Source organism: Apteryx mantelli, chromosome 1 (genome assembly GCF_036417845.1).
Source record: "Apteryx mantelli isolate bAptMan1 chromosome 1, bAptMan1.hap1, whole genome shotgun sequence".
NCBI classification, from domain to species: domain Eukaryota; kingdom Metazoa; phylum Chordata; class Aves; order Apterygiformes; family Apterygidae; genus Apteryx; species Apteryx mantelli.
Window position 1 is genome coordinate 200,358,797 of NC_089978.1, and position 21,205 is coordinate 200,380,001.

Sequence of the window (21,205 nt, forward strand, 5' to 3'; positions counted from 1 at the left end):
TACACCACAACAGGAAAACAGACCTCTTTTTGTACCCAGAGGGTCTTCCATGTAAAAGGATGGTGCATACATGTTTTTAGATGTACATATATGTTATGCAGGGGTAGTTTTGAGTTTTTATGAGTTTTCCAGATCTTTTCTACCATTCATCTCCAGCAGCTGAGAGGTGAGATTTTTATAAGACACCTGAACTGATCTAACACTGCTGAAAGCGATTGTAGGTTCTGGCCAATATGCTCCCCCTCTTCCCTTGTGCAAGCTGTGACTGGTATCTTACTAAACTGGCAGAAAATTAATAGAAATAAAAAATAAAAATAAAAAATGAATGGGTTTCTGCTGATTTAGTTAGCACACTGAAAAGCCTTCTGTAAGATCTTGGATATGATTTTATTGGTGGTAGATCAACAGAGTAGAATTTGACTTTTGTTAGTACTTCTTCCCTTTCTACCTTTCCATCACATCCCTTACCTATGTTTTGTCAAATGCCCCTTCTCTTCTCCCTTCTTTGTTCCAAAAAGCAGACTTGTACATGATCCATACCAGGAATTGTAATGTTTAAATGACCATGTAATCAGTTGCTTTGTGTGTATTTCACTATCTGGTTGGAGTTAAAGGAATTTCTCAGATAAAAATTGCGTGGTTTCTGATCTGGGTTTTTTATTTCTGAAGAGACTCCATCAGATCAAAATAATAAAAAAAAATACAAATTAGTTTCAGAAACTAGAGTAGTCAAGCTTCCCTGGCAACTGATTTGGTTTTATAATAATTTCCTGTTTTTTTTGAATGTTGGAAGTATTTTTTGTTTGTTACTAAGTGGGAAGTCCCTCTGGGAGAAACTATCTGAAGAAAGTGTTGCTATTATTCATAAAATGAATGATAAATGATTAGGCAAAATATCTTCCAAAGGTGAATTTTGGATCCTTTTCCCCCCTAAGCTGGTGTTATTTGTTTAATGCTAATATGAGATATTTTACAATAAACTCTTTTTCTGCCTCTAAATTTATAGGGAAAACAACCAAAGAGTGAAGTAGCAATGATAGAGCTAAACGTATCATGATGAATACGATTCATGTGGAAGGAAAACCATGCCTGCTAGCTTTAAGCGATGAAGAAAGAAGTGAAGATGAAAACAGTTTGTACTGGCCAATTAATTTCTAATCGGTTTTGTTAATTTCAAGTTATGACACTGAAATTTTACCAAAAATTGCTGTTCATGCTTCCTTTTTCAAGACAGCAGAGGTCTTCCGGTATGAAATATCCCTATTTAATGATTATTGGAGCTTTTCCAAGAGTATTTTTTCAAAGTTTATTTCATATTTAAACTCTCTATTTACAGGTCAGTGTTGATTCTTACAAAAGTTATATCCTCTTTAGTGAACAGGTTATAATCATGTGAAGATAAACAGTTTTAGAAGAAAAAAGACAAAACTGATACGTACATTTTCTTAATTGAACTTAAGAAACACCTGTTAGAGAGAGATCTGAAAGTAGCTGTTTCCTCAAACAGCACAGAATGTTAGGTTTAAACAGGCCATGTTCTCTGCTGTGCTTATTGTGAACTGTGGAGGCAGGTATCCTGACATCCAGAGTTTGTAGGAGTTCTTACCACCTGTATGCTCTGGAAAGGGAAAACAAGAGTGTTAAACAGTGTGTTCACAGGAGGATTGGCTGGTATTGCTTGGTTTTGTGCTCTAAACTATCAGACTTGGGGCATCCAAATCCATTCCCGTTCTGGGAATCTGGAGCTATGGTTCTCTATTGCCAGCTCACCAAGGTCTGCTTTCCAGCACCTGCAACAGGCCAATGTGTCTTCTGCAGGGGTAAATTGTGAGAGATCGCCCCAACAGTGGTTGTTTTCAGAAATGCCAGCAGAGGGGAGATGCCCCCCCCCCCCCCCCCCGGTCTCCATACTGTTTTGTATATTGTCTGTGGTAATGTGTAGCCCTTCTTTCCTGTTGGCCCCTATTGACCGTGCAGGGATCATAACTTGTTCTTGCTTGTTCCTGAGCTTGCCATTTAACCAATATTAATTATCCAAGATTAATATCAACTGCTCTGGCATTTGTTTTTCTAGACCAAGGCCTTGACTCACTCAGGCTCTGTTCTCAAGATCTGTCCTCTTAGCCAGCAACCCTGGTTTAAATTATTTATGTTCTGCTGCTGCTCATTTACCCAGCCCCATTGAAGTCTATGGAAAGACTCTCATTTAATTCAATATGGTTCAGGATCTTGGAGTCTTTGTACTTATTTTTATGTTCTTTCCAACATCTGATTTATATAAAAGGTTACATAAAATCAGAATGATTTTATCTGTATTATATAAGCACTGAAGTTCAAGACTGAATTGGGGAGAAAAAAGATAGCATAAAAACTTTGACCTACCCCATACTGTCTGCTGTTACAGCTGGAGCTCCAGCAGCATATCTCTGATGTTTCAAACTTATCTGCCTTAGAAAAACAGATATTCCCTCTGCCCCCACCCAGCCCCAAATAAAACCTTTGTTCTGAAGAAGTTTTTTTAAAACTGCATTGGTTTCCTTATTGAGATTACGATGTGGCTCCACACCCTCAGTTCAACTGAGAGGATGAGATGCTACAGCACAGGACAGCAGATTTGGTAGTATCTTAAGCCAGCATTGTTGCTCCTTACAATATTTTCAAACCCTGTCCTTGGTTACTTTTAATTATAGATTCAATTTGGTGGGATTTATCACCCAAATTCCTTCTTTCTGGCTGGTACCTTGTTGCCTGTGCAGACACAATGACTTCCAGCTGTCCAAAGAATGCAAACCCGAGCCTTCTATTAAATGTATTTCATCCCTTCTTAGTTCTGTGTCTTTTTGCTTGTTCATCTCCCATTTTTAACTAATTATATGTTGTGCTTGCACTCAGATTTGAATTATCTGCATTATATTATATTATTATATTTATGATTTGTATCTTTAAGTGCTAGACTTGAAAGCTTTCATGCTTACCTATCTTTTGCAAAATTTTTAGGTTTTTCTTTTTTAACTCTTTTGCAGATTTCAGGTGTTGGATAGTCTTTTAAAGCATTGTGAACACCATGCTTGTTACTTTATTGTATAGCTGCTTAATGGTGACATTTCAGCCTTTTATCTCTTCAGCTGCAGAATTAGACTTCCTGTTTTTCAGGCCTACAGAGCGGTTGCCTACAATTAATAGTTGCCACTCTGGCAGTCTTTCCCATATGCCCTCAGCACTATCATCTGCTGGTCCAGCCTTTTCAAGGAAGAACTTTTCCTAGATTTGGAGACAAAGGAGAACATGATGACAGGCAGCTTTCTTTTTTTCTGTAACTCAGCTTATTTCTTATTTGGTCCTGGTGTTAATACAGTCTAAAATCTGAAATCCTATCCTGCTGACCTCAGCTGAAATCTTGATAGCTGGGCAAGAGTTTTCATTTCAGCCCTTCCAGATGGTGAAGGACTATTTTCTGTTCTAGAAGCTACTGGTTTCCTCACCTGAAGCATCTCTTCCGCATTAACCTCCATTTTTTTGGGGTGTATCAATACCTAATACTTCAATATCTATTCATAATCTAATCTATAGATCTAGTATCTAATCACAGAGTATCTAATTTCTCACTATAAATTCTGGTCGGTCCTAATAATGGTGTATTAGGACTTCAAAGGTGAGCCATAATCTTACTCATGGGGTTTTCACTGAGAAAAGAGAATTCTGAAGTTAAAAACAAAAAATCCTCCTGTTCCCCCCCCTACACCCCCCAAAACTGAAAGCCTGAGGATCACTAGAATGAAGTAGATATTATGGTAAATAATCCAATAGGATTTTGGCAATGTATTTTCAGTATAAGCAGCACAGGAGAATTATTTTTAGCGTGCAGTGAGATAGAGAGCTAATAGCTTTTCCTACAACTGGATGTATCATTGTTCTCCACAGATGCAATAGGATATGTTTATTGTCACTCATTACAATTGCTTGCACTGAAGAAGGGGTTACTGTTTAAATTGTATTTAATTGTGTTGCACTAATAACTGTGAGCTGGTGAAAACAAGATAAATGATATGCATTGAAGTTCATATTGGGGAAACTGGCTCCAAAGAACTTGCCTTTAAATGGCCTTCTCTTTCCAGATCATCTAATTTTCGTTTCACTTCATTTTCACTAGGAAACTAAATAGGTTTATGTGAGCCCATAATAAACTCAGGTTACTGTGTTGTATTTTTTCAGTGTTGCTTCTTTTACATTCTAATGTCCTTAATGTTGTAACATTATGTATTTGTGGGAATAATTGATGATAACAAAATCAGTATATATATCTGAACTCAAGAAATATAATCATTTGTCAGATTTTGAGACACTTTAATCTAAACACAGTCAGATCTTATGAAACTGTTTGATCACAAGGTTTATCTTCCCTACCTAACAGTCAGCAGATTCAAAGTCCAGGCAAAAATATTTTGCATCAAATCTGAAAAATTTCAACTCCCTAAGCCTTTCAGTACATCATAATTAATTTAAATAGTAAAACCAAATAAATAGATATAGTCTCTGCACTGAAATAAGAGAAAACTTTCCTATGCAGCTTTTTAAATTGTTTCTTAGATTGTGATTGCTTTTTGTTTCTTCTGTAGGGATAACCCCCACAAATATGCAAGAACTACTCTCCACTCCAAAATGAGACAAATATAAGTTGGCAAGAATTCTAGTTAAAAAGGCAATCAAGGTACATAATGTTTGGTAGTTGATTTACTTTTAATTGCGTAAAAGTATGTACTTGCTAATATCTCCTGTTTCTCTGAGCTTTAAGTTCTCAAAGGTATAGGTTGTCTACTAGAAAGTTTGGAAAACTACGTGTGTGTTTTTTTTTTTTAACTTGAGAGAAGATCCTGTTGCTGTTAGAAACATTTGCCCCAAGATTATGCATCCATGGTCATTCTGTGTTCAACTGAAAAACACTTCTTCCGTGGGCTCTAGTTACAGTAACTGCCAAAAACATTGAGTTATGGTGGTGGTTTTTGCCTGTCCTTGAACAAATGTTCATTAGAGAATAAATGAAGACCACTGTATGAATTGGACACCTTAAAAAGATAATGGTTGACATTATTAAGATTTATATCTGTATTGTATTTATATCTAGCTGTGTGTATTTATAGCCCAGCTTTAAATGGGTGCAACAGACTAGCTTGTATTCCATTGCATTATCCAACAGTTTTTTGGGGGAAGAAATTGATGCTGATTATCAGAGGATAATGAGCAGGACAGCCATCAGAATAGGGAAGGTGTTTTTTTGTGTGTCTGTTCAGCTGTAGGTCTTATTGATATATCACAAATAAATCTGTAACCTTTTCTCACTCGTTTTCAAAATATGCTTGCAATTTCAAAGTCTGTTGACTCTGAAGTTAATTACGATTTGGATTTAACTCTGATATAGATGTTTCCATGCAAAAAAAAAATCATAATTTTTTGAACACTCATGTTTATCACTTCTTTGATATTTTTAGGAAAAGAAAATCTTTACCATCTGTGGATCGTACCCAGTTCGCAAAAGTTTAAGGAAAAAAGGTTGGGTGGAGAAAAGGCTTCCTCATAGAAGCAGCTTGCAGGATGGTAAAGTTGACCAGTCTTGTAGCTGTCATGAAGATGCTGGGAAGAATGGTAAGGTACCTCAACAACATCTCTGATGTAGATGAGAAAATATATTTGTATGGAAAGTGTTCTGTTCTCAGTATTGGTAGTTCTCATAGCAGTGAGCAGCATGAAATGATTAACTATAGCTTTCTTATTTTGGCATTTCCTCCCTGATTTAAAGGAATTAATTTTGAGGGCTGATGAGAATTTCCAAATGGTCCTGTTTGGAGAACAGAAGGTACAAATGACATAAGGAGCAGAAGAGAGACAAAGTGGTTTAGCCCTTCATCCCCATCCCATGGTAACTTCTGGGAAGCTAAACTTTGACGGTTTGGTGTGATGGACTAGAAATAGGATGTGTCTTCAACTGTTTGGAAAGGCGTCTAGGAAGATCTGTGAATATGCTTTTAACATCTGCCTCCCCTTAGAGAAAACTATGAATTCTTTGTTCTGTGCAAAGAAATTCATCCTCATACTCTTCCTTAGGAAAACCAGGAGAGATTGAGGACTATATGTATGTAAAATATTTTATCCCCACTCTGACTTCAAAGTAGAACTTTGCAACTTGAGCCTCAAAAGTTAAAGAACTCAGGCTTTTCCTTCAATGTAACTTCTTGTATTTTGATGTGAGGAGAAAGACTCATAAGGAAAATAAAATATGAAATACTTGCTTCACAGCAAAATAGTGCTAGTTCCAATCATAGGCAAAGTAGGCACATGTGTGCTCTTCCAGAGCCACATAATGCCATACTTGCCCTCTTGAAAAGATTTAATGTGTCTGGGGCTCTTGCTTGCAGGTGATGGTAGTTCCAAATAGTGGTCCCAAAATAGTGGTTATTTTCTCTACCCCCTGGCAGCTGGAGCAGTGACGAACCAGTCTGCCCATGGCTTTTGCACCATTCCATCTCCTCCTACGGCAAACGCAGCCCGGTTCTTTGTACTGAGGGCGGCAAAACTCAGTTTTGTCTGTGCTCTGAGATATTTTGAACTAGCCCTGGGGCACGTAGCTGCTGTTATAAAATGCTTTAGGAACTGTCAATCTCTTGTCTGTTTCTTAATCCTGTGGACTTTTTTGTTAAGGAAAGAAAATTACCTTGCAGGAAGAAGTGATTTGCATCAACAATTCAGATGACATTCATAATTTAATGGTAAGATAATATACCTGTCTATTGGTTTTCTATTTTGAAGCGTATTTTTAAATTACTTGTAAAATTTGTCATGATAACTGTTTATTTAATTTTCTCCTTGTTGTAAAAGTTATTTTTTCTGCTATACAGTCACAATGGGTCAAATTTTGCTGAGAATCAGAAACGTGACAGAGAACATGACACAAGTATTTGCCCTGAGGCTAGCAGAAAGAGATGCCAGTAACTTTATATTTATATGGGAAAGAATTTTCTCTCTATAAGTATAACATGTAATTTTGTAGTCCAGCAGTCGCATATAAAAATTGTATTAATAAGGGCATGGAACCTCTGTTGAATCAGTACATATCAGATTGTATATCAGAGTTAATATTTGATGGTCAAATGTGTGCCTAATTTGCATCAGTTAAGCAGTTAGCTTATGTTGTGTACCACCCAAAGCAACACTTGTGGCTCATGCTTTGTCTTATTATATACTTGCAGAAGCCAGTGTCGGTCTCCCTGTTGTCCACAATGGGAGACAGAAGTTCTTTGCACATCTTCTAGAAGTGAAGACTTGTTGTGCCTGGAGATCAGGCAGAACTGAAAGGGTTCCTTTGACAATACAAAGAATATATAGACAATACAATAGGCTATATTGTATTTCAAAAATGTGCCTGGGCTTGCTTTATAGTCACAATATGTAAATCTAAACTGCTGCTCACGTGGAGGTTTTGGATGAGCTTCAGGGCCTGTGGGGAGTAGGGAGGAGAGATGGTTTGAGTCCTTCAGGTGTGTTTGGCCTGCACTTGGCCCAGCTGATTACCACTTTCAGTGTCTGCCTTTGTGAGAGTATTATGAGGATGATGATGACTTGACGAGCTGGCTTTGGGATCATCTTTTAGACAGTACTCTAATGTTGTATGGCTCAAAGGCAGGTGGGATTTGTATGTAGACTAAGTTTGGACTGTCCTTATAAGTGTATACTGATACGTGAGTAATCTGTGAACATACTACATCTGGCAAGGTGAGCATGTCTGCTGCCAGCTTTGGCTACTCTGCAGTCTGGAGTGAGTCACCCATATACCTGAGTTCTTAAGGTACGTTACAAAGACAGTCAAATGGTCCATTGAAATACACGTTCTTCTGACTAAGCAATTGCAGCAGCGTGAATTTCTGTGGCGTTGTAAAGAAATAGTATATAACTCTTTGGAGTCTAATATCGATATATTGTTAGCAATTTCCAAGGACTTAAGTCTATATGAACATAATACAAATTGTCTTTTTATACCAGTCTAGGATGGTGAGAAATGAAGATTCCTCTTTGTTCTGGACTGTGAGAAAGGATGCTATTAATTGCCATGACTTGCATTGTGACCAAAGGCTGAATCATTTTGCAAAAACTGGCTCCTTTACAACTAAAGTAAGTTGCTTCCTGAAGTCATATGGCCCCAAGTTGCAGATGGCAATTACCTGTACTTCTGGGTTTCATAGAGGCATATGCAAGGATCCAGTTTCTTTGCAAACTCGGTCACCAGTAAGTGAGGAAAGAAATTAATGTTAGGGTTTCCATGAATATGGGATCATACTCAGCCTTGCCATCAACGAGGTTGATTTTATTTTTCTCTATAATTAGTGGCTATTGTAAAGGAGTACTAGACTTTTGCAATTCCTAAAATAAATATTTATTTATTTAGCTTTAGTATGCAGGGCCCCAGTCTGTAATCAGATCTTTTTATTGGTATGGAGCCCATGCAGATATAATTACAAATAAGGTCCATGTGAAACTGTATGTTTTGCTTAGCTCATGACCTTGTCATAATTAATCTTCGGAAAGAGGGGAGAGATTGAAAGGAAGTTAGTTAAAAGCTTATTCTTATTTATAGGTGTAATCATCTGTCAAAGGCACAGATGTTTTTTCAAATGCTTATGTTACCATTTTGTATTTGAACATGAATGTAAATATTACAGAGTTATCCCAAATGTGCCTAAACTAGATTCCCACTTACACAAAGCAAAGTATGTTAAAACATTTGGTGAGGCTTCAGGTAGCTTACTTGGATTTATTTAGCTTCAGAATTCAAGGTTGGCTCTATTGTTTGCCTCAGATAAGAAAATCATGTAGGTGGTTAACTAATTTGCAATTTTAATACCTCAAGAACTATTTATGTTACAGCAGCAGAGAAATAAGGACAAGTGGAAGAGAGCAGCTATAGTAAATGGAATTCCAGGGGTTAGTTTTTTTGTTTTAAATCATTTCTTGGCTTAGAATCTGGTTTCTTGAGAAAGTATGTCAACCTTCAGCCAAACTGCTATATTTGCAACCAGCAAAAGTGCTTGAACGGATTATCCCTCACTGTATAAGTGGTGGTTAGGTGGCAGGAGGTCCCTCCATAGACCTCCCAACTCTGCAGCTTGCCTCAGTGCTGCAGTATGGCTTTTGGTTGTATTGTCAAACTTATTGGGTTACTTTCATCTCAGTAGCCAAATCTGGAAATTAGGCTCTGTCTCTAGATGGTGAAATGGGAGAACAGGACTTTCAGAGAACTTCAGATCTTATCTTCTTCCATTGACTATGGAGGGAGTCTAAGGAGATAGGCTCTATACAGAGCTCTCTATATAAACTGTTTCATGAGATGATTTGACCTGAATTAACTGCTGGACTAATCTTTAAAGCTCTGTTCTACCTACCCATCCTCCTCCCCTTCTCTCTGCCATTTTTTTCCTCTTGGGTTAATCAAATTGATTTGCTTCCAGCTATGTGTTCCTGTCTTTTCCTGAAGGCTCTTGTACCTGTTGACCTTCCTCTGAGCTAAACTACTAGCTGACCCAAAGTTATTCACTTTATTGTGTTGGATTAGTTTTCTGAGAGATCAGCATACTGAATTAGATTGGCAGGTAGCCTGATAAGCAGGACTGAGATTGAAGGAAAGAGGGGTAGGAGGACCACCTCTTTTTTTTTGCAGCAGCAAGAGGTTTGAATTGGCTAATCTGTATGATTACAATTGTATCATCAGAGCACCAAGCAGGATCCTTTTAGTGGAACTGCATGCTTTACAGAAATGCCCATTTTAGTTTTGGTGAGTGTCAAACAATTTTGTATATTCTTTTTCACCCAGGAGTACTATGGTGTTATGGTGAAGTCAGAGCAAATGTGTATAATTGAATATATGTGTATAGATGTAACGTGTGTGTATATAAAATATTACTTTTTTTTTTTTAAGATTGGACTCTGTTTAAATTTGAGAAATTTACCATGGTATGCTCAAGCAAATCCTCATACCTTCTTTCCCTGTTGTTATGGTATTTGCATGGAAGATGAAAAGCAAGATTTTATAGGTAAGTCACTTCTCGTCATTTCAGTGTTCAACCACGGGTATTTTAATATACTTACAATTTAATCCAAGAAAGTACTGGACACTTGCCTATAATTAGTAAAATGACTTAACACATACTGTATTAAACATCAACGGCATCATTTAAGTCATATGCTTACCATTAAAACAAGTGCTAAAATATTATGTTAAACTAGGTCCAGAACACTCAGCACCTTGCAACATCAAATGTACTCAGCAAAATTCTGCTGTTTCACTATGTGTGTATCCTCACTCCTGCAAGAGCTTCAACATGAGAATATGTAAAAGCAGTATCTATTGTTTTAAGTATGCTGGTGAAATCCAAAATACCACTCTTACCATGCAACTGGAGAGTACAAAAATATTTATCTTTAAAATACCTAATTTATCTCCAGAGTCTTTCAGAAAGGTGAAGTGGATTGATTAGTCATTCAGCTATCTAATTCTAGCATTTATGCATAATTTGCATAACTAAAGTTTTACAGAATCACAAGAATCACAGAAAGGTTGAGGTTGGAAGGGACCTCTGGAGAGCATCTAGTCCAACCCCCCTGCTCAGGCAGTGTCACCTAGAGCACGTTGCCCGGGATCGTGTCCAGATGGCTTTTGAATATCTCCAAGGAAGGAGACTCCACAACCTCTCTGGGCAACCTATTTCAGTGCTCAGTCACCCTCACAGTGAAGAAGTTTTTCCTCACGTTCAGACAGAACCTCCTGTGCTTCAGTTTGTACCTGTTGCCTCTTATCCTATCACTGGGCACCACTGAGAAGAGTCTGGCCCCATCCTCTTGACACCCTCCCTTCAGATACTTATACACATTGATAAGATCCCCCCTTAGACTTCTCTTTTCCAGACTGAACAGTCCCAGCTCTCTCAGCCTTTCCTCATATGAGAGATGTTCTAGTCCTTTAATCATCTTAGCAGCCCTCCGCTGGACTCTCTCCAGTAGCTCCATGTCTCGTACTGGGGAGCCCAGAACTGGACACAGTACTCCAGATGCAGCCTCACCAAGGCTGAGTAGAGGGGGAGGATCACCTCCCTTGGCTTGCTGGCGATGCTCTTCCTAATGCACCCCAGGATACCATTGGCCTTCTTGGCCACAAGGGCACATTGCTGCCTCATGCTTAACTTGGTGTCCACCAGCACTCCCAGGTCCTTCTCCGCAGAGCTGCTTTCCAGCAGGTCAGCCCCCAGCCTGTACTGGTGCCTGGGGTTATTCCTCCCTACGTGCAGGACCCTGCACTTGCCTTTGTTGAACTTCAGGAGGTTCCTCTCTGCTCATCTCTGCAGCCTGTCAAGGTCCCTCTGAATGGCAGCACAGCCCTCTGGTGTATCAGCCACTCCTCCCAGTTTTGTATCATCAGCAAACTTGCTGAGGGTGCACTCTGTCCCTTCATCCAGGCTAATGATGAATAAGTTGAACAATGCTGGACCCAGTATTGACCCCTGGGGGACACCGCTAGCTACAGGCCTCCACCTAGACTTTGCACCACTGATCACAGCCCTCTGAGCTCTGCCATTCAGCCAGTTCTCAATCCACCTCACTGTCTGCTCATCTATCCCACACTTCCTGAGCTTGCCTATGACCATGGTATGGGAGAGAAGATTGGCTTTAAAGACACATTCCTTTCTTCCTATTGCATGAGAGAAGAGAATGAAATTTTCTACCTTTTGAAAGTGAGCTTTTAGTGCACAAATTCTACGCCTGTTGTAATTTTTACAGAGCCTTTGAGATAGATCAATTAGTGGATCGTAATCATAACCTATCTTTTACTTGAAAAGTGGAGACATCTTTTTTTTCTTCTTACTTTTCTAAAAGTGTTATGCTGCTAATTTGTACTAAAGCTGAAATTAGGCCTGTCTTTAGAGCATATGGCTTTCTTTTTAAATTTTCAAGATAAGAGAGACTCCTTGCCAGTGAAAAGTGTTGGTAGCATGCCAGATATTTCAAGCACAGTAAATAATTGGCATTGAAGGGAAAAAAGGTATTTTAGTTTAATAATTGAGGAGCTAATTTAAAGTAGTCTTATCTTACTCCTATTTTGTGCCATGGTAGACCTGGTTACTTGACTAGGAATAAACAGTACCCAGAAAAGTTATAAGGCATGTGTTCCACTGGCAGCCTATCTTATAAAATACATACTCTTGCCTTAGGCTTGTCTGACCTCATGTGCTCCATCAATCAGCCATCTGGATCAGTAAAGCACCTGGTGTTTTTTAAAGCTTTGGCCAGAGACGCCAGTGCTGATTTTGCACTGCTAAAAGGCTTTGCTATACTGGGGAAACATATTGTTGCTAGATTTTCACTGGTGGTGAAGTCGAAAATGGCTGCAATAGGATGGTCTTAGAGGTGTATACAGCCTATAATCTTTATACAAAAAATTCCTCCCTTTTTTCACTGCCATGCAGAATAATAGGTTGTTTCACTGCCTTTCCCCAGAGTCCTTTAATTAGGAGGATTGTAGTTAAGCATAAAAACAGAGAGATTATGCAACAATTCAAAAAGCATGGGCACAGATTTACTGTCTCCCAAATATGTAAGCCTACATATATAGAACTTTTTTGTGAATGTTAAGGTTTTTTAAGTGGCACATGAATAGCATTGTCTTTTTAATTGTATTTCAATGAATGAATGGTTAGTGGTATGAGGAAAAGGAACTTTGCATGGTTTTAATTTTAGAGCTTGATATAGTTCAGATAAGTGCTTCAAACTAAGGAGGCTGGACAGAGTTCAACAGAACAGTCAAGTTCTGCCAGTCCCCTGTCCAAAATAATTATTTTTTCTATATTGGTTGAGGGTAGGTCAAGAGATTATGAGATTTACCAGTGTTTCATTTCCAGAGGGCAAATAGGCAGTGAACTTCCTTTAGAATTATTAATGGATTTATTAGATTTAGTGAAATAGAACTTAGAAATAGAACTTTTAGAACTTTATTTAGTGAAATAGAACTTTTAGAGGACTTCCGGAACACAGCAGCCTCTAGTATACTAAAGTGGGTTGTTGGTCTGAATGCCGGCAGTAGAATAGCACAAAAGGCTGAAGAAAAAAGGAACAAGAGAGATGTAAACCCAGATAAAGGTATTTCTTGAGCATCATTATATTGTGTTTTATTTTTAAAAGTGGCCAAAGAATAGTTTGTAGGGTGTACATTTTTAAGGGACAATTTTTTTTTTTTGGCTAACATAACTAAGATGGTTGGAATTTGAAATTTATTACTGTCACAACCCCTTGTAGTTGTAGCAGAGGGATCACATTTTCTCCATCACTTATAATTATTATAAATAAGAAGTATTAGAAAAGCCTACTGAGGGTCCCGAATTCTTAGTGTAACTCAAATCACATTTTAAAAATGCAAGGCAAGTTGAATATGCTTACTCTAGTGCTTCTATTCCATTCTGTTGCAATCCACAGTGTGATTTATTGATGGGGGGAAAACGAAGGTGTTAAAGGAACAATCTACCTTTTACCTACTGTTGGCACATACTGGTATAGCATGTGGTGCTATGTCACATAATGTCGTTGCATTTTCACAGCCCTTACCAGCTAATGATGTTCTATTGCATCCCTTTTGTGTGTGTTTAATCTTCTTGAAATCTTATATATAAAAATGGCTTCTAACTAAGCAAAGAAGTCTTAAAAAAATGTATGGGGATTACACTTGCTTCCCTTGACAGCAGCAGAAATTCTTGCTGTCAACTCCAGTGTAGTTAGATCAGGGATGATGGCTGGGTTTTTCAGAGCTGGATAAGCACAGAAGCTTGGTATTTGCGAACTTAATCAGCTGTCCATGATGTTGATGTATGCCGTGGGATTTCCCAAAAAACAAATGATCCAATTACAAATGCCTGGATACTGTGAGATGAAGGTTTATATTTTGGATATAACCAGGATATAATCATACCATTCAAGGATTTTTCAAATCTGCTGCGGAAGTGGGAGTTGAGAAGATAGTCATGATAGGCTGAATGGATGCCGGCATGAGTTACTCCTTGATGGCAGGTTAATGATAGAGAGGAGGACTGTGGGGAACTGCAGACATAAAACAAAATATGCTCAAGAGAGAGGGATGTTGGCCCAAGTAAGGGCAGGCTGAGGCATGGAATTCTAAAGAGATATTTGTCAGAAGAAAACTATGAGAAAGACAGGTAAAACCCCAGTCATGCCATAGTCGGCACATATTGAACTCCTGACTATTGGATTGCCTGGGTACTGGGCAAATTTGTGTCAGTGTTTTTATGGTGCCAGCCACTGGAATCCTGTCTTTCAGTGGATGGTTGGGAAAGACTTGCCAGATGTGAATATTGTCTTACACCAGAGGGGCTAGATATTTGCACAGAGAATTTATTGTGCATCTAATCATGCTTCACTGAGCCAGGAGGTGCTGAGTGGATTCTTCCATATTTACAAAATGTATTTTCATGGTGTTAATAAACCCCAGTACATGCCTTAAGACACCCAGTGTTTGAAGAATGGAGAAATATTGCCATATGCCAGATGTCATTTTCTGGCTGAAGGACAGGAGCATGAGTGTATTCTAAGGAAGTGGCAAGTTTATCTCAAATTTGGTGTTGATTCTATTTTATATATGGAAGTGTCCTTGTGACTTTCACTGCATGATGTTATGAACACCAATATAAGAATTTTTTTTTAACTTGATTCCTCTTTTAAAAAAGAAAATATCCCAACCTAAGCAAAGAATGTATTCCTCAATCAAAATCCAAACCTCTCCTTAGTGTGAAGATAGCCATCAGATATACGGTAAGTTTTTACAGTTAATAAGTTCTTAAGCTCTGGAAGATTTCCTATTGTAATTATATCTGTGCTTATACAAAGTGTCAGGAGATACCATTAACACCCCCTGTTTTTTTTCTTTTTTTCGTTGCTTTTTTAAGGTTCTGAATGTTATAATGAAATGAAGGTCAAACAGCTTCCTGGAAAACTAGTAGACATGGCTTGTCTTGTGTGCGAGACCTACCTTGAGCATTTGCAACATAAAGACATTGACAGAATAGCTGACTGTTCTGCCATACTCAGTGAAGAGAAATGGAATGAACTACTTGATCATTACTGTTCTCTTGTTCAGTAAGTTTTCACTGCTGCAGTTAACTACTTTAAATTCAAGTCCTGGCTAAAAGTTAGATTACAACAATGAATAGGACTTTACATGGCAAATAGCCCTGTGCTACTGTAAAGTACTTTGTGATGTATCACGGTCTGATCCTAAATGTTGAAACTGGCTAGTCAGAAAAGTAACTCTATTGTTCATTTTAACTAAAAAGAAATTATTTTGACCATTCAGAGCTTCATTCATCTTGAAGAAACTTGCAAAACAATGTAAGCTGAAAATCTAACCCCATTAGATGAAATGTATTTTCTTTTGTGAAACTAATAAGCATATACATAATGCACAGTGGGAAGGGCAAACTATAGAGTTTATTTTAGTAGTATGGAATTCTTTCAGATGGATTGCAGTTGTGATACCTGTATTTTATCTCTGCTGCTGGAATTTTTTTTGATTTAGCAGTTTGGTTTTTTTTTCACAGAAGTGTTGGTTTGTACAATGCAGTTGTCACTGAAGTTCTTTGGGAAAACTGAGGAAGAGGCCCAAAATATTGAATAGCCTTATGGCTACTCATCAGCAGTATAATAGATGTGGGTTTAGACCATAGCCTTAGGACAAACTTGAATGCTGTACTCCATTGCAGACAAAATAAATCCACTAGAATATGCACTAATTCATTTGCCTCTTAGCCTGGGCCTGCACAAAGCATAAGGATTGGTGCTGTCAATAAGGAGAATAACTAGTATGCTTGTTTGTTTTTTCCCTAGGTGTTAATATTAGTTTCTGGTCTGCTATGTCTGATGTAAGGAATGATTCCCTTTCTCTTTACTGTAGCTACCCTGACTCTGTTCCTACTTCATATGTTATCCTTATTGCAAATTTTCATAAGCCAGTTATCTGTAGTCAGGAGTTTTATTATTTGGAAAGAAGACTGACACTGTTATATTTATTAATCCTTGGTTTCATGATAGCACTAAAAGTAAATTTTCCAATTCCTAGACACTTTGAAATTGCCTTTGAAATTAATCTTAAGTTTGTATTTGAGAAAGATACTATATAGCAAGAATGGCAGTATGTTTGTCATGTGACCATAATACTATCTGAAATGTGTGAGTGAGGGCTTGCTTCTTAAAATTAAACCTCCCTCGCAACACTCCCAACTTTCACATGATTACTTTTCTAGTCCTTTTGGAATGAGGAAGGCATAAAGGTAGAAACCCCCCTAAATCTTTGTTCTTCTATGCTTGTTTCATTTTATGTGATTTTATTTATTTGCAATACAAGAAGTATCTTTTTATGGTGTTAGGAAAAAATTAAATATGACTAAGTCCTTATAAATTGCTTCTTTTAGCACAGTGATGTGTAAACTAATATCTTATACTGTTCTGTTTGCAGTGAGGGTGCTGTCATTTGCAATGCATATAGTTATGTTAGCCAGTGTCAAACTATTCTATCCAAAATCATGTCAGCAAATCCACAGCAAGCCGTTGATGGTAATCTCAACATATGGATTATTAAACCAGGAGCAAAATCTCGTGGCAGAGGTAATAACTTCTTCATCTTTCAGTGGAGAAGTTCATTAGCTGATTACAGAATCAACTTCTGGAGAATGTTGGCAAAGCAATATTTGCACCTTTGTAAAAATCTACACTTTTTCAAATAGTCTATGTATAATTCTTTTTACTTAGAATCTTCTCCTTTTCCATAATTAGAACCCGTTTAGTACCTTATGCTTAAAGATGTGAGAAGTCTATATTTTGGAGGAGAAAACTTGATAAATTCTTAACTTAATAAATTGCCATTATCTTTTATTTCACATTTAAAGTAAAATTTTTACATGTTTGTTCAAGGATCATGAGAATTTATTTTCTTTAGTTTTGAGCAGAAGCTAGTTCTCTTACTCTTGAGATGGTGAGTGAAATGGACTTGTCATTATAAAACTCTGACTTTTTTTGGTTGAAGTGTGCTAGTGCACTTAAGAGGTAGAGGAGCTTCCCATACTGGGGGAATACTTTTATCCAGCAAAATACTGTGTGTATGCTGAACTGAAAACATGTAAGTTCTCATTCACTTCAGTGTGTGAGTATGGAGCCAACTGTGTGCTTGAGAACCAGAAGGTGCTTAAATGTTTAAGGATAAAAGTCAAAAGTTGACTTCAAATAATGTAAACAATTTGTTTTCATTTTGTATTTATTATTTCACCTAATTCATGTAAGCAGACAGGGCTGTTGCGTCCAGTTCTCCTGTGAGTCATCTTTTTCTGATAATCCCTAATATTATTCTACTGTGCAAGTATAATTGTACAGTATATTGCATGTGAGTAAAATTAATGGAAATTTTTACATGTATATTCCTACCCTTTCATTCATCAGCTGTCAGTACACTAGTGCTCGTAAGCTTACATTCAATTTTTTTCTCTTTCAGATATTGTATGCAAAGATAGACTGAATGATATCCTGAGGCTAATAGAGGTGACAAAGAGATGTTCAGTAAAGGAAAATGAATGGGTTGCTCAGAAATACATTGAGACACCATTGTTAATTTATGACACCAAGTTTGACATCAGACAATGGTTTCTTGTTACCGACTGGAATCCTCTAATCATATGGTTTTATAAAGAGAGCTACCTGAGGTTTTCTACACAACATTTCTCCTTAGATGATCTGGACAGGTAACTAAGGGAGGATAAGCAAAATTTATGTGCGCAAAAATGAATGAGCAAGATTAGACTGAAACGTCTGCAGTATATCAGATACAGCATTATGGTTATTTTCAGGTACTGTAATATTTTACCTGTTATAGAGTTTCTGAAGTTGCATTTCAACACAGAGTGGGCTGATATGCTATGTATTGTTAGCTCAGTCTGAGGTTGTGTTTTATAACATGTCACATTAAGAATCTTTAGTCTGTTTTGAGTAATACAGGAAGTTTAGTTTAGTAGCATTTTAGAATGCTGTGACCTTAAAAAAATTATAGTGTTCTGTGATTCACTCTTGAATATATGACACTTTTAAAGTCAAATACTAAGGATAGGGATGGATGCTGCTACAGTGTGGGAAAATTCTGTATGATTTCTATTTGAAATTTTGCATTATTCTATAAATTGGTATTTTGCTAACACTCTGTCTCATATGTGGTGCCTAATGAGGCATATCACTAATGTGTGTCCACAGTGTTTTCCACTGATTATCTGTCATTGCTCAACAAGCAGGAATTTTTTACAACCTTTAGTGGGTATCTTGATAACACTCTGGTGAGGATGAAAGCATAGCCAGACTTAATTCACTGTGTAAATTTTCTGTACCCCAGTTCCTTATCCAAGACCCAGGAAGTGAATCCAGTTCTCTTCACTCTGGCAGTTTAAATAAAAAGTTATTCTTTATTTCAAATGTGAGGAAATGAAAGAACCTGAAAATGGGCTTACTGTCTAAATTCTGTGGCTTTTAGTAGAAAGACAATTTTGCTTCCCTTGTGATCAGTTCTGCATTTCTCCTTAATCTGCATTTTTCAAGTTTTGCACTGTTTGCAACTGGGCAATAGCTTTGTATCTGCTTTCTTTACAGCTCAGTTCATCTCTGCAATATCTCTATCCAGAAACATTACAAAAATGCCTCAAATAGGAATACTCTGTTGCCATGTTGCAATATGTGGTCCAGCACTAAATTTCAAGAGTACTTAGAAAAGAAAGGTCATGGCACTGTGTGGCAAAGGCTTATATGCCCATCAATGAAAAAAGCCATCATCTACACAATGAAGATAGCTCAAGAGAGTGTTGAACCCAGGAAGAACAGTTTTGAGTTATATGGGGCAGATTTTATTCTTGGGCAGGACTTTAAACCATGGCTGATTGAAATCAACACTAGCCCAACGATGTTTCCTTCAACCCCAGTCACAGCAGAACTATGTACCCAGGTACAAGAAGATACAATCAAGGTTGTTCTCAGTAGTAAAAAAACTGGCAAAAACAAGGATACAGGAAAATTTGAACTTCTCTGGAAAGAGGTATGGAGGATATAGCGTTACATTCGGTTCAAGGAGAATCTATCCTGGAAGTTGTTTTGAAGTCTAAGTAATGTTTTATTGATCTAGTAGATTCACTTTAAAATGGAACACTTAAATCAATTGTATGTGTAACAGAATACTCCTATGACTTTGTGCAAAATTTAAATATTCTTTCTTCCACTGTTAAACAAGTCTAAAGACAATGACTTCACAGAGGTCAGCCATTTGGGAACTCTGTAGCCTGTAGTTTGGCCCAAAATCATTGTTAGAACAGAAGAAATAAAATGTTCTGTGCTTTTGAATCTTACTGAAGATGTTATTAGTTTTATTTCATTTTTAGTATGTGTTTTATATCTGCATTCATATAATTTACTTAAATGTGGAATTTAGTTGTATTCAGTTTGTAAAACTGAATATACTATATATAGATCAGGAATCAGTGTAGTGCAGGAATAATCTGCCTTTATTTGGAGGAAATCAGATGGCATAATTGCATACTATGTTTGCATCAGTCCTGGGAGGGGCTTGATGGTTTCACTGGACTCTTGTCTATAAAGCATTCAGCTGTGTGTGAACTTAGGACTGAAGTTCTGATCTATAGTGGGTACTCCCTCCAGTGAAGGTTGCAATAAATAGATGGAATCACTGTACCCACTGTATCCTATCAATATTCGATATATCATCCTATATCAAATGAGCAAAATAGAATTTGCCTTTTTGGTTTTCTTAAAATTTCCATACATATTTTTTCTCATATTTTTTCTACTTGTTGTAGACATGAGTTGCTTTTATTTTTTGCATTACAGTTGTGCTTGGGAAGTCAAACAAAAGATCTAAGTCACATTGTGCTGGACACACTGTCAGACTGATAGCAAAGATGATAATCACTTGCTGAAAACTTACCTGCTAGCTGTAAGAAAAATGCAACAGACAGGCAAATATGCCCAGAGGGTTTGGAAGGAATACTTACCAATAGTTGACCACAAAGGCTGATACTTCACTGTTTTTGCCTGTTAATTTGTGTTTATTGTACACTTAAGGTCTTAAATTTGTAGGTTTTGCCATATTCTATGTTATGCATTTAGAATTAGTATATAAGACTGTAGGGTCTTTATCACTAAATATTTTGAATCTGTTAGTGATACCTGTCTCTGTTTCTCTCAAGGCTCCTTTGGATCTGCCTCCATTTAATGTTACAGATCTTTTAATAGAAGGAGTTGGTATTAAAAGATCAAGCCAGAAGGCTACTCCCATCATGAATGTTAACTTTATAGGATCAAGGATACCTCAAGAGACAGCTAAGAATTCTTCAACCAGCTGCCGAAAGCAAAAAGAGTCAATGGTACCTCTAGATTATGGCAAACAAAATTTCAAAATTGAAAAAGAAAAAAATGTTCTTTGTAAGGCACCAGAGCTTCTTAAGAGGCAACTAGGGAAAAAATGTAAAGTAAAAGATGTAAGGACAAAATCCTTTGGGCACACCAATTTCCCAAACTCTCCTGTGCAATCTATGCAAAGCATTCCAGATCAAAGACTTTTGCCACCTATAAACAAAAGCAAAGGGAGAAAAGATGCAAACTTCTGGAAAATACATCAAGCAGGTCTTTCCTTTCCAAGCATGCATTCTTTCAACTGGCCTTTACGTCAGTCTTCTAAAATACCAGGTAGTATTTGTTCAGCAGATATTGAAGTGTAAGTGTCATGAGCAGCATTTTTAGAGGTTTGATGCTAGTAACACAGTATAAGTATTTACTTGATTTGTCTATTTTGTTGTACATTTGTATCATATCCACTGTTCTTTCAATCCAGTTTTCATGTGTAGTTGTATTTTATTTGGTTTATTTCCCTTCTGGATTCCTGTTGTCTGTACAGCAGAATTTTTCATTAGCTGGCAACATTAATTCCCAAATAATTCTGAAGGACTTCTGATTGCATTATAGGAAAAACATGTCAATAAAAATAGCTATTTCATCTCCTATGTTACTATCTTTGAATGGATCAAGAGATTTGATGTTAGAGATGAAAATCTATGTATTCTAATGATTA

General features: G+C 37.2%; 1 protein-coding gene across 1 annotated transcript; it reads left to right on the forward strand.

Annotated features, from left to right (window-relative positions):
• The first annotated feature begins 1,053 nt into the window (after nucleotides 1-1,053).
• On the forward strand, nucleotides 1,054-20,855 carry TTLL8 (tubulin tyrosine ligase like 8). Its single transcript, XM_067298865.1, is given in 12 exon segments — nucleotides 1,054-1,132; nucleotides 4,617-4,708; nucleotides 5,487-5,640; nucleotides 6,718-6,761; nucleotides 8,032-8,160; nucleotides 9,962-10,076; nucleotides 13,051-13,173; nucleotides 14,988-15,177; nucleotides 16,553-16,701; nucleotides 17,582-17,828; nucleotides 18,721-19,159; nucleotides 20,325-20,855. Coding segments are annotated over 12 exon segments (2,292 nt in total).
• The last annotated feature ends 350 nt before the right edge of the window (nucleotides 20,856-21,205 follow it).